We start from the raw sequence: 17,524 nt of genomic DNA, 5'->3' as shown, positions 1-17,524 counted from the left end.
TACAAATTTCCGTTTGTTATTGATATCGTTTGCTTTGAAATACGTTTAAAATGAGGATGTTATGGGATATTTTAAATAGTATACGTCAATGAAATATAGAAATATATGGCCTAGAGTTTGTACATACACGTATGTCTATTTGGTAAGACCGTTCGTTGATCTCATATGCTTTGTTTTACATATTTTAGGGTGCTGTTGCTGTCTCAATGACATTATTGTGGTATACCAAAACCTCCTTTAAGAAAAAAAAATATATACATGTGTGTAAATGTGCGTTTGTGTGTGTGTGTGTAAGTTAAAATGTAAACCTATGACAGCCGTATCTCGAGTGAGCAGATGTAAAATACTAGTTATTTAAATTACATGAGGTATACGGTTGGTGACACTCGTAGAGTAGTAACTCCTTACCCGACCAGAGCCTAAGAACTCTTATCGCAACTCGGGTAAATTAGTAACGTTGTGATTGGTTTAACGCCGTCACGTGGTGACCCAATATTGATCCGTTTCCATATGGGGTTATAAAAGTTGTTATTGTATTTGATTGTTTAATTTTATACAGAACTTGGCAGGAAAAGTCCGTGTGCGAAAGAATTAGTTATACGATTCACTACTACCCTCTATGGATCCGTAGGGGTCAGTTGCAAACATTTAACGTATAATTTCTGCTCTCAGAGCTATATTCATATTGCTTAATACATGTACTCATGTTTTTGTGCGCATGTTTTGCTGTCAATTCTTTGTCTTTTTATCATTTTCGTTTTAGCCATTCCTTCGTCTGTACTTACCCAATGCATTTATTTTAGTAACATTGCACAGTTCTTGCCTTCTTATTATTCGTTTAACTTTTTTTCCTAAACGTTTACTCTATTGGTAGAGCAGTAGAACTAGCATTCCGAACTCAAAGTTAGGGAAAACAAAAATTGGGTGTGGATGAAATTATTTTCATTATTAAGGAAATGTGTTAGAAGAATCATAACAAAAAGAAGAAAAGAAAAAGAAAAATATAAAATAATATATTATGAAGATTATTCATTGTTTAATCTTTATGAAAATAATAATAAAAACACCTAGGTAATCATGCTTGTCTTAAGGTTTCCTATCAACAAATATGGATATAAAACATGTTTGTAAAACGTGTGATAATTCCAAAATATTTTATTACTACAAATATAAAACTAGTGTAAAGTGATTCGTTAAGTGGTAAAATACTGTCAATACACATTTTTTAACACGAATAGATTAAGCAAAAAGAAACATAACATTTCCGAACACAGGCATTTTCAATTAAAAATTTGTACAATATTGTTAATTTCCGTTTGAACAATAACAATTTAGATATTTTCAATAAAATAGTGAACATAACATTGGACATTTAAAAGATATAAGAAATAGTAATAATGCCTTCAGGAACCCCAATTAAAACGCTTTGCTTACGTAAATGCTTCAAACTGACAGGATACTTTTAAAATGAATTAAGTGGATGTGACATTTGAAATGCATCCTGTGCAACATTCTTCCAAGATCATGGATCAGAATTAAAGACCATACTAAATGTTATGTTGCAACGTAGATGAGGAATCGTTGTCCGGAACACGTTTAACTATGGTTCGTCATTACAAAAACAACAATGAATGTTATACTTAACACTAGCTTGTATATCCGTATCATTGTTATAATGTAGCGCCAATTATCTTCAATACTCCGAACACATAAAATAGATACTAGTATATGAGAAAATGAACAATTAATTTGAAGTTCATATTTGAATCGTCAAATCTCAGTGATTTAATGACAGGAATATCTGTAAAGTTACCATACAAACAATTTTCCGGAAATATTGCAGACGTCATAATCGCATGAAACTAAAATTAACTGTAATAAAATAGAAAACAACCATGGTTTACAGTACGATTCCCTATATGCATGTTGCATATGTCGTACTTGGGTTATCGTCTTGTTCAACGAACGGACTGCTTGTTTGGATTATATGTCGTAAACGACGTCTTCGCACGAATAGTAACATAATCATTGCCAGTCTATCAATCAGCGATTTCTTATTAGGAGCGACAATAGCACCTGTAGAAGTAGCACATACTCTACAGACAAACTTTACTATTGTTGGATATGGTTGCTAAGCACATCAGGTCATGATGATATATATACCACTTGTGTCCATACTTCATTTACTGGTAGTTGCATTGGAACGGTTTGTGAAAATTGTGTACCCGCTTCGTTATGTTATCATTATAACAAAAAATAAAGTTGCCGCTTTGATTTTCCTTGCTTGGACTTTTCCACTGTGTGTGTCTGTAGTACCCTTTGCAACTTCGGACGTGTTTTCGTCCGGAAACACTTCCGATACATCATGCTCTACGCTTGATCTACTTTCCTGTCCTTATATTGCATTTGTTTTCACAGTAATTGGCGCTACTTGTATAATAATGAATGTCTTATATGGAATAATATTAAAAATAGCCTGTCGTCATGCCAAGGAAATTCGGTGTATAAACGTTCGAATTTGTAAACAGAAAAGCACAAACAAAATAAGAGAGTTGAAAATAGTTGTTGTATTAATAGTAACTGTCGGTTATTTCATAATATCATGGACACCTTTCACTGTTGCTGTTTTTGAACAATGCATATCTTCCGGATATCCGTTATACTGGTATCCTGTTGTGTTTCTTGCTTATTTCAACTCCACAGTTAATCCAATGATATACGGAATAGGAAACAGGGAACTCAGAATGTCATTGATGGAATTATGTTTTGGTAGGAAGCATGATGCGCAAGTCCCTGGTAATTTTACAAAAATAACAACAATTGCACAATACGAGGATTCCGATGGGCATACAGCTTTATAACTTTGTTATGATTAAGTACATATTGCAGGTATATTTAGTAATGTTAAATAACGTTGAAAGTGTATTTTTCTTCTTCATTGATGTGCTAATGTTTTAACCCAAAACCGATACATGGGGGATCAAGATGCTTGGATTTTATGTTTACAGAACAAAACTATATAATTTCAATCAACAGTTGTTACATGATTTTTCTTCCTAAAATGCATTACTAGAAAGTGAAGAAATAAGAACATACTAATATTAACACACTAAATGTCGTTTGTAAGTATACTCTAAAGCTGATGAATATTGTGTCATAGAAATAGTGGATCAACAATTTATAATTCAATACTATTATATTACTCAGAGATTTAACAACTTCATATGAAGCTATAATGAAATAATGGAAAAAAAGAAAAACTAACTACCGGATTAATACTGAAACAGTAACGAAAAACAGTTATGGTATGTATGACAAACTACTATCCATGAATTAATGGCGCTTGAATTTTGACAGGAGAAAAAGAATGTGACTGTTTTGGGATCACTCAACCCCCACCTTGCCCGAGAAAGTGGTATAATAGCACAGCGTACACAAGAATAAATCAGGTGGAAAGTGCTTACGTGATCAGATATGTACAGAGCACATACACCAGTAACCATGCTAACGACACGTATAACGTACTGATTTAATCTGCTAATAATGTTTTAATATTTCATAGATTATTTTCAGTTTGAGATTGATAATTGCAGCCTAGTAAAACTGTTCTTACTTTGTTTAAACAAAGATAATATATGTATTTATAAAATTATGCTGAGATGATTGCTTTACATGATGGACTTAAACAACAGTTTTTTATTGTATTGAAAGAAAATATACGATTGCGACCTCTAAATAAACTCATCATATATACTAGGATTGAAATTTTGTACGTCAGACTCGCGTTTTGTCCAAAAAAGACTCATCAGTGACGCTCGAATCAAAAAAGTTAAAAAGGCCAAACAAAGTACAAAGTTGTAGAGCTAGGAACAGGTTTACCTTTTTTACATAATTGATGTACTATTACTTCGAATCCATCAGGATTTAATTATATTGACTGAGTTGTTGTTCCTATTTAAAATAGTACTTTTGGTGATTACTCCGTCGATTCAATTTATACCGTCTTTTGGCGGAATGAGCTTTTCATGGTTAATAAAGACAATGTAAGAGAGGCTAAAAATACCAAATTGACATTCAAACTCCATGTCGAAAACAATCTAACAATGCCATGGCAAAAAAAAAATAAACCCCAAAAACCATCAAAAGACATTTACCAGATACTATTCATACTATTGATAAAGGAGGTGAATATAAGCAGTTTACGGTCACCCACCGTACGGCCTTCAACAATAATGTAAACCCATACCTTAGAGTTTATGTTATAAACACAATTACCAATTCGTACCGATTTTATTATTGCTTGATATAATGTTTCCCTCATCTATGACTGTGTCCTGCTTCACCATCATTCCCTTTACGCAATGCCGTCTTGTTGATTCTCAAGTCAAAATATTTGTTCAAATGGACACAGATTTGAAGAGAGAAAGGACATAGATTCGGTACATCTATGATGCAATATAAAAAAGGACACATATTTGAGTAAAGGACATAGACTTGAGACCGGCATACATTTGAGGCTAACATGTACACATATACATGTATGTAAGTCCTATTCCGTTCAGACGTACTTTTAATATTAAGTGCCTATCTAAATGAACATCATTGATATCGATACTAAAATTAGCTCCAAAAGGTAAGACAGGTGGTGTGAATTTATGCACTTAATATTTCTTACAGACATAATTTCTTTACATGATTAAATAGTAATACTACCATACTTCACAATTGATATTTTCAATAAAGACGGCCGAGTTTTCCAAAAAAAAAAAAAAAAAAATTAATGACGAAAACCTTTCCAAAATTTACATTGTTGATAGATTTATACAATTTATATACGTTTCCACAATCTTTGAGGCGAACATGTTAAACTGATATATCCGAAGCTTTAATCCTTCATTTTATTATAAACGTCATAGTAAATTTTCTCTCTAAATCACTATAAGCATGATGAGATGTTTGCAAAACAGTTTTCCTTAAATAAACTTGTTTGATCATTCGTTCGTATCATGTCAGGATGAAATCCCTGATGGTATTTTACTAAGATAGTTTCCCTCTAGCATACAGCATGTGTACATGATTGTAAGATTCTAAAAGTTGATGTTAATAACAGTGATGTTAATCCTTAGTCATAAATCATGCCATCGAACTTGGGTTCAAGATAAAGGAAGATTTGCATAAGTAAATGTCAATTTATAGTATTAGACTGCAGGTGTCTTTTGTTAAAACAATTACATTGAATTACAATGTAGGCACATTGGAAGCATTAAAAGTTCAAAGTATGAAAATTATGATTTTCTCTATGATCAACTGATGATCTCGATCATTATTGTTCAAAATTCGAACGAGCAAAACTATGTTACGGTAACATTTTTAGAACGACCTAACTTATAACACTATAACTTTGAATTTGTTCACCTAAGTGCCCTTTGACTACGTCCCAAATTCGCTATCGATCGACTATATATCAGACGAACGTCTGATAAGAACTTTACAATATCCGGAATTTCAGGTCTTTTGAACGCCATGTTAGCTACCTGGATATCTTTACTTAGTATTTGTTCCTCAGGTAATACATATATTTAGTAAGTTTTAATGGACCAAAATGATACCACCCACAACTAACTAGTTCGAAATCACACAGTAACCATTCGGTCAAGATTAAGTTATTCGGCAAATGTGTGTTTTTGCAATTGTCAAATCTACAAGTTAGAGTGCATTAATGTATATAGAATTTAGTTTTGTCATGTTTAACCATGTGACAAGTGACAGAAGATTCACATAATCTAATTACCTTTGCATGTTACGCTATCTAAAATTAAACTGAAATTGAAAGTGCAGTTGAGTTCACGTCGGTTTGCAAAACACATGTTTTCGTCATCAAATATCGGTTCACCAAATAACTGTTTAAGTCATGCTCGATGCCTATTTTAACAAAGGAAGAACTTACATTTGTCAATGTCTTTATGTAGTGCGTTAGCAGTATACATTTTAAATTATTTTCCTACGACTTCCTATTACACGAAATATAGAAATAAGGAGACTGCCTGGTATGGCTGCCAATGCTTCACTTATCACATCCGTAATAGTACATATTATGGCATACAACAATGTGCAAATCACATTCCGTAAAGTTAGCTATAAAAGACCCCGGAAAGAAAAAAATGTGAAACAATTCAGATAAGAAAACATACGATATGAATAATTCTTATACAATCAACAAAATACAAAATGGAAGATACCAACTTACAACAACCACTTAAATTTACTCCCTTAAAGTTTCATACTATTGTGTTAAGAACAATTACTTTTCGGAAAACATTTTCGAAATGCAAAAGATGATAAAGAATATCCTCGTTTGTTCAATGCCTATTAATTACTATTAATTTATCTTAACTAGTGTTTGCGGGAACATGGAGTAATCCAAATTGTGCTCCTGGTAGAAACACCATTGTTCATCTTTTTGAATGGAAATGGTCGGATATTGCAGCAGAATGCGAGAGATTTCTTGGACCATACGGTTATTGTGGCGTTCAGGTACGGATACAAGTACAGAAAAATAAACAAAAACCCAAAAGGATCACTGCAGAAAAATCTTGATATATTTTAGGAGTTTTTGAATTGAAGAACTTTCATTTTGGAAAAAAAAAGTACTCAGTTTTAAGCAGTTGTAATAGATCATAGCAATTTTGACAAAAAAGTCATATCAAATTAACAGCATTTTCAATACAATATCAGACATATGATCTTTTGCGAAGTTTGGTTTTTGTAAATAAAACAAATATTTCTTTTATTGCTGTTTTTGTGGGATTGGTTTCTTATTAAATTTTATATCATCCTCTATATATTTACATACATATTTGGCTTCGAAGGGTGGTTTTATTTGATATGTTAGTATTTTAATTAAATTTATATGTTGACATTTTCTACAGAGTCTGGATTTGTCTGGCAGAAGAGTCTAACTCAGTTTCGTTTAATTCGTAGTTCGTGTAATTCTTATAATAATAATAATAATAATAATAATAATAATAATAATAATAATACTAATAAAGTCAATAGATAATTATAATAAATGAAATGAAAAATGACAGATAATATCTTATGTATTATACTGACAAAATATAGGACCCACTTCAGTAGACCCATATTTGTTTCATTTTTGTTAGTGATCATGTAAAGACAGTCTGTCTGTAAGAAATATTAAGGATGTTCGCTACTCTTGTTTTTGACCTTTTGTCAGATATTCGGAATCCTCTTGTTTTATCCATGTAGTACTAATGAAAAAAGGTTCCAACTAACCCTTACTTTTCTGTTCATATTTTTGTTACATATAGTTTAACTAGTCATATATGAAAATCTTATAAAATCCTTGTTATTTTTTCATAGTGTTCGAAAGAAAAAAGGTGCCAATGTTAAATGTATGAAAGATCTAGAGAGAATTATTTCACGCCAAATTATCAATTGATTATATCTCAAAAACAAAGTCATGTACCTATCATTTTTTTCTGCTTTTTAAGTTCAGTTATTTATATACTATCAATTTATAACAGTCGGTTAAAAAGCTAGTTATTTTTCAAAAGAGGAGCGAACATTCTTAAGTGGATAAATTCAAATATACTGTCTAACCTTTTGGGACTAATTTTAGAATTGATATCAATGATGTTCATGTAGATAAGCACTATTTAGTACAACCGATAAACTTAAACCAGAAGGAACATAAGTTTACCATTTTATCAAATTAAATCCAGCTGTAATATTGTTATGTTATGCTTGGAAATACATAAAACGTTAAATTACGATCAAACAAGAATGACGGTCTCCTACATCACCTAAATAAATTGAATTATAAAGGTATAAGGCATAAATTAACATAATTTATTTATAAATTGATTTTGAACTACATTTCCGTAAAAAGAGACGAAAGATACTAGTACAAGAGGGATATTCAAACTCATTAGTCGTAAATAAACTTACCATGCCATGAAATAAATAAAAAAACAAAAAACAGAACACAAACAACAGCACACAAAATACGAAACAGAAAACTAAAGACTGCGCAACACGGGCCATCCCAAAAATCGGTGGGTGATCTCAGGTAATCCGGAACTGTCAGCTGATCCTGCTCCACATTTTGCACCCGTCGTGTTGTTAATATAAGTACAAACCCGATGATAAGTCGCATTGGTGTTGTCACGTTCGAGGAAAAGAGGACGGAATTGTGGTTAAATAATTGGAACATATTTGTCGTCATCTTTGAAGAAAATAGTCCATAACAGTCCACCAACTTGTGATGGCGTACGTAAACGTTTCGAAGAAATTATTTCAACTTCGTTTTATTCTTTACACCAATTCTTAGTGTCGTTTGTTCTTTTTGTCATTTTCTTCCTGCTTTGTTTGGATCTGAAGTGTCAAACCCTTTTAAAATGATTTTTAGTTTGTTCTTATGTTGTGTTGTTACACCACTTGTCCAGGTTAGGGCAGGATTGTAAACGTTTAATACAACCACATTCTTCAAAAGCCCGGCCGAAGAAAGGAGTCAGTAATTCATTGTTGTTGTTGATGAATGTCTTTCATATTTGTTTTTTTTATATAATTGTTCAAACACAAATTTGGCCGTTCCAACTATCATGTCTGGGTTTATTATACATAATAGTGTACTATACGGTACGGTTTTTGACACATTGTATGAGGCAGTACAGAAACCTCAACTTGCTTACAATCAGTTGTGTAGTTTCTGGTTGAATTGGTATCTCATCTGACGACGATACCGCATCTCTTTTTTTATATTCATACTTTTTTTAATTTTTTTTATGTAGAACAAATAAAATAACTCCTGTCGGTTTTTGTTCTAACATCTGCTCTTACCGTATTGTATCACTAGCCTGTAAACACTAGAGTTGTGAGTTTGAGGCCCACATGACTATCTTAGTTGACTAGGGTTGTCAATTTTCCTACCGATGGTCGGTGGATGTCTCCGAGCACTCCGACTTCCTCCACCAATAAAAACTGACCGGCACAAAGTAGCACAGTAGTGGTAAAAGTGACGTTAAACACCAATCAATCAATCAATCTTAACGTATTGTTATATTTTTATGATGTATGAAGGTTTCGCCGCCAAATGAGAACCGTGTTGTGACATCACCAAATCGACCGTGGTGGGAAAGATATCAACCTGTCAGTTATAAATTAGTGACCAGAAGTGGCAACGAGGCTCAGTTCACTGAGATGGTACAAAGATGTAATAAAGCTAATGTGAGGTAATTATCAATCCAACAGTAACTGTAATCTTCTTTCATTCATACTCTTTTATTGGGGATCATTAAACCTGTTGGGCTTGTCGTTCGTTATTACAAATTTATCTTATAATATATAAATGAGACAGAAACCGTCAAACAGAAAAAGAGGTTAACATTTAATATTGTTTAGTTACTATATGATATATGTAGACTTCAGAATTTTTTCGATTGATAGTGTAAAACCTTCAAAAAATGAATTTCAAATCAATGACCAATTGATAACATGGCTTGATATGTTATGTTTGCTACAAGACCTACACTAGTTTCAAGCTTTCATGTCGTTATCAAAGGCTAGTTGATCTCTGGATTATTTCTTAACACGATGGTTTGACTGCCAGAATCCATAAGATCCATACGAATTATTAAAGGAATCCATAAACATGCGGCAGTAACATGAATTTATTTTTTCTACCTTTTGTGTTGTTTATTTCTTCTATGTTGACGAATATCAAACGAAATCAAACATATTGCGTTCTTTTTGAGCAAACTGTAAGGAAATCAACATATTTAAATTTTCTCTAGGATTTACGTGGACGCTGTAATAAACCATATGACAGGAGCCGGTGGGCAGGGAACAGGAACAGGCGGATCCCACTGGGATGGTGGTGCCCTGAGTTACCCAGGCGTTCCGTTTTCATCGTGGGATTTCAACGGAAGAAGTGAGTGTCATTCTGGAGATTTGAATATCCATAACTATGGAAACAAAGATGAAGTTCGAAACTGTCGTCTGGTGTCCTTGACAGATTTAAAACTAGGAAAAGAATTCGTCAGAAGCAAGATAGCAGAATATATGAATCACCTTATCTCAATTGGTGTTGCTGGTTTCCGAGTGGATGCTGCTAAACACATGTGGCCCGGTGATCTACAAGCTATATATGGTAAACTCCATGGCTTAAATTCACAGTATTTTCCAGGTTCGCCGAGACCCTTCGTTTTCCAAGAGGTAATTGATATGGGCGGGGAAGCTATCAGCGCATCGGAATACACAGGCTTTGCACGTGTTACGAATTTTATCTTTGGAATTAAACTTGCCCAAGTGTTCAGAAGACAGAATGCGGCGAAATATTTACGGACCTGGGGAGAGGCCTGGAGTATGCCAAAAACCACAGACGTTGTCGTATTTATTGACAACCATGACAACCAGAGAGGTCATGGCGGGGGAGGTAGGTAAAACTGAAATGTATATTAAGTGTTCGTTTAGCACTGAATGTGGTTCATTTGAATTTAATAGACATTTTACACATGTTATGCATTTGAATATTAAATACTATTTGATATTGAAATTAAGATTTTATTTTTGTTAACAAAAGCTGGTGTCAAACCATATATTTTAGGAATATGTTACAGGTCTGGTCTGGAGCAGACATGTAAATAGGTCTGCAATAGTTCGAAAAAATAAACCCAGGTCTGGTCTACCACCAACGAAGTTAACTTGCTCGTTTGCTTAAAATTTATTCCGAATTTGAACTTAAAAATAAACAGATATTACATTATTAATTTTTTGACATCATCAAATTCATTCAAACTGTCAAAATCTAATATATACTATACAATACATAAAAATATAATTGAAGAAAACGTGGTATCATTGCTTTTGAATCAGACGACTATCCATAAAAAAGGTCAACAGTGTGAACAATTACAAGTCACATTACAACTTTTAACAATGAGCAAATGTATTTTTAATGTAGAAAAAGTGTTAAGCAATATATGATCAGCAATATTTTGGTTATATGTCATACTTTGAGCTGTTACGTTTATATTGTATTCAAACTAATAAAAAACAAAACTGAAAAATATGCTTCATAGGCGTTTTCGAAAAAGGCAAGATAAAAGAGACTGCAAACGGAGTAAAATGAAAACCGAAAAAGTGAATTACATAAAGTTAAAATAAGAATAATGTTAAACTAAATACCTGATATTTCAAACATCATAATCAGCATTTAGTTTCTTTCAGGAGGTGTACTGACACATAGCGACCCTAAAAGATATAAAATGGCAACTGCCTTCATGTTGGCACATCCTTATGGTTTCACAAGAGTTATGAGCAGTTTCAGTTTTGGCAGGTGATTTTTATTATCAATTTATGTGCTCTATTATTCATTCTCTAATAAGTAATTATGAAAAGGCGGCGGACTGTGTACTTAAACTTCTAGACTAACCTTGACTCCAGTTTTATTTATTGTAAATTGATGCTGATTAGACATATTTGTTCATATGAATATTGTATTGAAAAATTTAACGATGTCAAACTAAACCCCGCCTCCCGAAAAACCGAAAAAAAACAAAAACAAAAACAACACAGGATATGTCATCATACCGCTTGAGCTTTGGTGTCGAGGGAAAGAAAAAACGATAATGCCGAAAGTAAATTTTTTCACAGTACTTCATTACTGAATGGAAAATAAAATTTGCAACAACTATGTGTAATCTATCTTGTATTATATTCTATCGAGAAGATAGGCTTTATTTTAGTTACATACATTTTTTAAATCTTTGGTAAGTTTGAATCAATTTTTTTCTAAAATAAATTCTAGCCTAAGACAGATTATTCAACTTTGTTCCACGCATAAAAACAACTGATAATACCAGACTTATAATTTATTTAACCATGGACTAGCCAACACAATAATAATTGACAAGTTTAAACTTTCTTAAAAGATACGGTAAATGAATTATGTCAACATGAAGCGACTATACATGTTATAGTGTATTGGGTCTTGAATACCTATACTTATCTTTCGTTTGTAATCTGTTCTCATATACGGGACATGTTTCAATTTCCATAACCCGCTCTAGTGAATAGAATATTAGCAAATTATAAGATAACCAATCAGTGTCGATATATGTTAAGCAATAATTTCAACGTGTGAAAATTGAAAAAAAAAATAATCGCTAAGCTTAGCAAATATATGTTATATGCAAGGCAGACATATGTTTCCTTCTTAATTTCAAACACCGATGTCACAGGAAGAACGACTGAAACCGCCACTTAATAAGTTTTAAGGTCACCATCACGAGTTGGTTGACCGATATGATGTGTCATTGTCTCGACACACTAGTGAAAAGTTTGTCTGACTTAGGACTTTAGAATCTAAAATAGCCCTCATATCTCTACTTGAGCCGATTGTACTATATTCCTGATTGGGACATTTTGAATGGTTTTCTATGCAAGTGATGCATAAATAGCAGAAAACGCCTACCCTGACGACGCACTGGTTCTCGGTCATTTTGTAGTTGGTGCGATACTTTTTGTTCTTAATTGTCTCTTCTTAATCCCTTTACGTGATTCGAACATTGGTAAACCTCCGTGGCCTAAATTTACATCTCAACATATAAAAGTAATTTTTGAGAAAATAAATGATGTGAGCTAAAACGTAGATGACATCATCAAAATGTTTACACTGTTGCTTGTTCTTTGCTTCTTTTTATTTTTCTTACAACCTGAACTACAGCTTCATGCCTTGTGGTAATTTTTCTTCAATAAAATTTCTTAGGGATATCAGACAAACAATAAAATGTTCAAATATATTATATAGTTCCGATGATGGACCTCCTCATAATGGGGATATGTCTACAAAGAATGTAAACTGGGGATCGATATCAGACTTAAGCTGTGGCAACGGTTGGGTATGTAGTGTTTACCTTTGAATTAAATTATAAAGCTATAAATAAAATCTCATAAGAAATAACAAATTTATAATTGGAATAAAACGAGTAATGGTGTATACATTGAAAAGACAAAACTACGCAGTTAAAAAAAAAGAAAAAAAAAAGAAAGAAACAACACTTATTCCTATTCATCTCGCCATAACGCTACAGTGAGGACCTCACTAAAGAACGCAGTTGGACATCACGCTTCAAGTACAAGATGGTACTTACCGATTGCTAGCTGTTAATATCGTTATACGTAAGCATTGAAGACTGACGCAAATAAAGGGTTATTTGTCAACAAATGCCATACTTCAAAAGAAACATGTACATGATGTATCTATAGTCCTCTCCAATGAATGTAATTACAATCTGTACATGCATTTAAGGTTACTCGTTCACACCTTGGACACATGTTGCGTTTTGTTTCCATTTATATTTGGGTCCACTTTGATTTGGATAGATGCAAAAATATACACGATATACTAGTAATACACGTTGTGCCAATGTTTACACAGAAGACGGTGTTTATAATTATTCATGTTGAAAAAATAATTAGGTTAATACGCAAGCAAGTTGCTTTACGACTTTTTTTCTTCACTGTTCATTCAATTTTATGGGGGGCATGGAATTATTTCTACTAAAAAACGATATGCTTTGACTTTAGTACAAGACCAATTGTTTTTACATATACATACAGGAACAGCTTCCTTGTAACTCGATAATAATGAAAACAAACTATTGTTTTTTCTTCGCTTTTGAATTTTTTTTTTACGCATTTTGTAAGCAACTTATTTTTTTTAAAAGAAATGCGACCCGATGAAGATGAATTGGTGCTGCCTAACTGGCCAACATATACAAAACTAAAAGAAAACATACAAATTTCAAAATTGTGTTTATTCAAATAAGAATGCCGCATTCTGTCTTTAAACTGTTGCCCTCAAACCATGCATCTATCGATTATTTTACAGGTGTGCGAGCATAGATGGCGTCAAATCTACAACATGGTGGCATTCAGAAATGTTGTAATGGGAACCAATATGCAGCATTGGTGGGATAATGGTAACTACCAAATAGCGTTTTCTCGAGGAAATAAAGGATTCATTGCCATGAATGTGGATACGTCTGACTTGAATAGGAATTTACAAACTGGACTCCCGCAAGGCACTTACTGTGATGTCATATCCGGAAGCTATGATGGTAGCAGATGCACTGGTACAGAAGTGCATGTAAATGGTGATGGAACCGCTCATTTTAATATAAGGAGTAGTTCAGATAATCCAATGGTGGCAATACATATAGGTATGAATTTGTAAAATAATAAGTGTTTGTAAATTAGGATCTATCATATTAAGAAAAGTAAAAGAGGGGCGGAAGATACTAAAAGAATATTGAAACCCATTATTCAAGGACAAAAAAAAAAACGCCATTTCAAAAATCCCTAAAAAACGTCAAAAGACAAACATTGGTACACAAGAAACAACATAAAAAAATAGAGTCAAACAAACCACACAAAGAAACCGGGGATGATCTAAGGTGTTCCGGAAAAAGTAAGCAAGTCCTGCTCCACAGGGGGAACACGTCATATTGCTTGGTATCATTCCGTTGCATAATTTAGATAAACATTAGCTTAAAATATTGGTTGTAAGGTTCCATGATATCTCTATTCAGTACATTCAGCTGAACATGTTGAATAAGCAAAGAAAAGGCTATATAAAGTCAAAATTTATTAATAATTTTCTAATTCATTGTTTTTCAGGTGCAAAAAAAGGAAGTCAGAGAAAAGTAACAACATAAAACAATCACTCATTTCTTATCATAACACTAAAATTGTTACAAAAAAGATATAATATTTGATAATTGGCATCTTTAAATAAATATAAAAGTGTCATACAGAAACATAAATTATTCTTTTGTTTTGTCTAAACCGGTTGAAAAACAGACGCAATCTCTGATTCCGATTACCCAATTAAGAACATTAAATTCTTCAATTCTGAAACTACAAGGCGAAATGTTTTTTTTCTTACTTTAAATGAAAGAACTTTTACAAACGGCATTTATTCAATGTTATTCAATTTAGGGGAAATGACAACATTTGTGTCATCTGTTGCGCAAAGTTTTGGATCCAACGCTAACACTATCGTATTCTCTGGGATTCTATATTTTTGTACTTGTATTTAGACAATTTTGATGAAACCTTATATGAATAATATAAATAAGCTCATCATAGATACCAGGATTGATATTTTGTACGCCAGATGCGCGTCTCGTCTAATACAATTGAATCTCACTTTGTTTTGCAAATTTGTAAAACAAAGCTGCCAGAAAAAAAAAGATTGTTGGTTCTACTGCGATTTTTGAGAAAACTCCTCAAATTTGCTTCTATGAAAAAAAAAATGATCGCCTGAGGAAATCTTTTCTCTTGTTTTGCCAATTTCATAATAATTATTAAAATTGCATCGCAGATGTTTTTGAAACAGTAGAGGGTGGCTTATTAGATGGTTCTGATTATTTTCATATAATGGAATTTTTGACACGGGAGTACATAATTATTTTGACAGGTTACATATTCTCTGTGTTGTCATTCTGTTACTAGGTCAGGTAAGAGCAACTAAACGATGTTGGTTGATATAGTCGAGCATTTCATATTGTCCGAATTTACCTTAGAGGTCGGTATTTTTGATAAGACGTTTTAACTAGGAAAGACGTATGTTCTAATTTTCCAATATTCAAAACTCTCCTCTTCTGCAACTACACGATGAAATGTTTGTAATCTTTTGAGGACTGCTAAGCAGTAGCTTTTGTCAAAATTGAATTTCTCTCGAGAAATGAAGGGTACATTCGTCAGGTTAGCGATCCAGGTTCTTTCGAGTTTGATCCTATTCCCTTTCTATTAAACCGCTTTTGTTGTATTTTGGTGACCTCTACTTGTCGACGATGCTCGATAGTCGACCCCCAATGCATGCAAGTGTTCATCAATTTGCTGGTTCTTTTCGTGGGGTCGTTAGTTGATCTGTCTGTCAGGTCGTTCGTTCGTCCGGCCGTATCAGGCAAACAATTTGGTTAAAGTTTTGCATTAATGTACAACATGTACATACAAATATCGTCTCGAGATGTAATATAATTACCAATGAGACAATTATACACCAGAGTTTAATGTAGTGAATGTAATCAATTAAAGGCCACTGTTACAGAGGACCATAACCACAATTATATGCACATCAATACTTATATTATGGCCCGTGGAAAATAGCATAGCATAGTACTAATTGGATTGCCATCACCCAATCGAATTTGAAATAAAAGACATGACACACACATGACTTTTTTTTCCTGATTTAATTTTAGATATTGATAATAAACTACAATTTGTAGGTTGAAAACAAAATTTTACGATACAAGGGATTTTTGAGAAAACTCCTCAAATTTGCTTCTATGAAAAAAAATGACTTTGTTGTATTTTGGTGACCTCTACTTGATGACGATGCTCGATAGTCGATCCCCAATGCATGGCAGTGTTCAACCATTCACTGGTCCTTTTCGTTGGGTCGATAGTTGGTCTGTCTGTCAGGTCGTTCGTTCGTCCGGCCGTCTCAGGCAAACATTTTGGTTAACGTTTTGCATTAATGTTCAACATGTACATAAAAATATCGTCTCGAGAAGTAATATGATTGCCAATGAGACAATTATGCACCAGAGTTTTATGTAGTGAATGTAAGCAATTACAGGCCACCGTACGACATTCAATAAAAAGAGAAAAAGACTCATGACACTGGGCCATGACACCGGTTACAGAGAAGAACTTAAACAATGAAAAGGACGGACAGGAAGTGATAACAAAATTTCACACAAACCACTTTGTCGGGGTGAGATAATAAAACAAATACACATAAAAAGATAAACCTACATGTTTGTGGTAAAAGAGGTATCACAACTGTTTCAGAGAATATCGAAATTATAAGATTTCACTATAGTAAGGATCAAAAACCCCATCTAATCATAAAATTGAATTTAAGAAGAACTAATGCAGCATTATGGAAATTTCAGAGAATTTAATCAATATAACAGTGTTACAGACGACCATAACCACAGTTATATGCACATCAATATTTATATTATGGCCCTCGGAAAATAGCATAGCATAATACTAATTGGATTGCCATCATCCAATCGAATTTGAAATAAAAGACACGACACACAGGACTGTTTTTCTTTCCTGATTTACATTTATTGATAATAAACTACAATTTGTAAGTTGAAAACAAAATTTTACGATACAAGGGATGATTTTGCTTTCGCATTCCAAACTTTCCATTTCTATGTAGCAACATTCGAGCAGCGCTTTCATATGCTGTATGTATCTACAAGATGATAAAATATACATGCACTAGAGCTTGTGTAACCTTTTATCATCAATTACACATTTTTCGGATTGTATTCTTATGGAGATTAAATTAAGGTTTAAATACGATTATTCTATTTAATTCAATATGAATTCATAATTTGCATCCATCTATGATATCCACAAAGGATTACTACTTTCTCCCGATGGTTCCTTGGTTTATATAATAAATGTCCTC

At 32.9% G+C, this 17,524-nt stretch overlaps 1 protein-coding gene across 1 annotated transcript; it reads left to right on the top strand.

Moving 5' to 3' along the window:
* The first annotated feature begins 1,631 nt into the window (after window positions 1–1,631).
* Window positions 1,632–14,899, top strand: LOC127726036 (alpha-amylase-like). The gene is given in 8 exon segments (XM_052233366.1): window positions 1,632–1,677; window positions 6,398–6,534; window positions 9,103–9,254; window positions 9,816–10,456; window positions 11,251–11,359; window positions 12,833–12,923; window positions 13,916–14,246; window positions 14,704–14,899. Coding segments are annotated over 8 exon segments (1,545 nt in total). The 3' UTR covers window positions 14,742–14,899.
* The last annotated feature ends 2,625 nt before the right edge of the window (window positions 14,900–17,524 follow it).

Source organism: Mytilus californianus, unplaced genomic scaffold (assembly GCF_021869535.1).
Source record: "Mytilus californianus isolate M0D057914Y unplaced genomic scaffold, xbMytCali1.0.p SCAF_16, whole genome shotgun sequence".
Lineage (NCBI taxonomy): Eukaryota > Metazoa > Mollusca > Bivalvia > Mytilida > Mytilidae > Mytilus > Mytilus californianus.
This window is presented reverse-complemented; position numbering and strand designations above follow the sequence as displayed.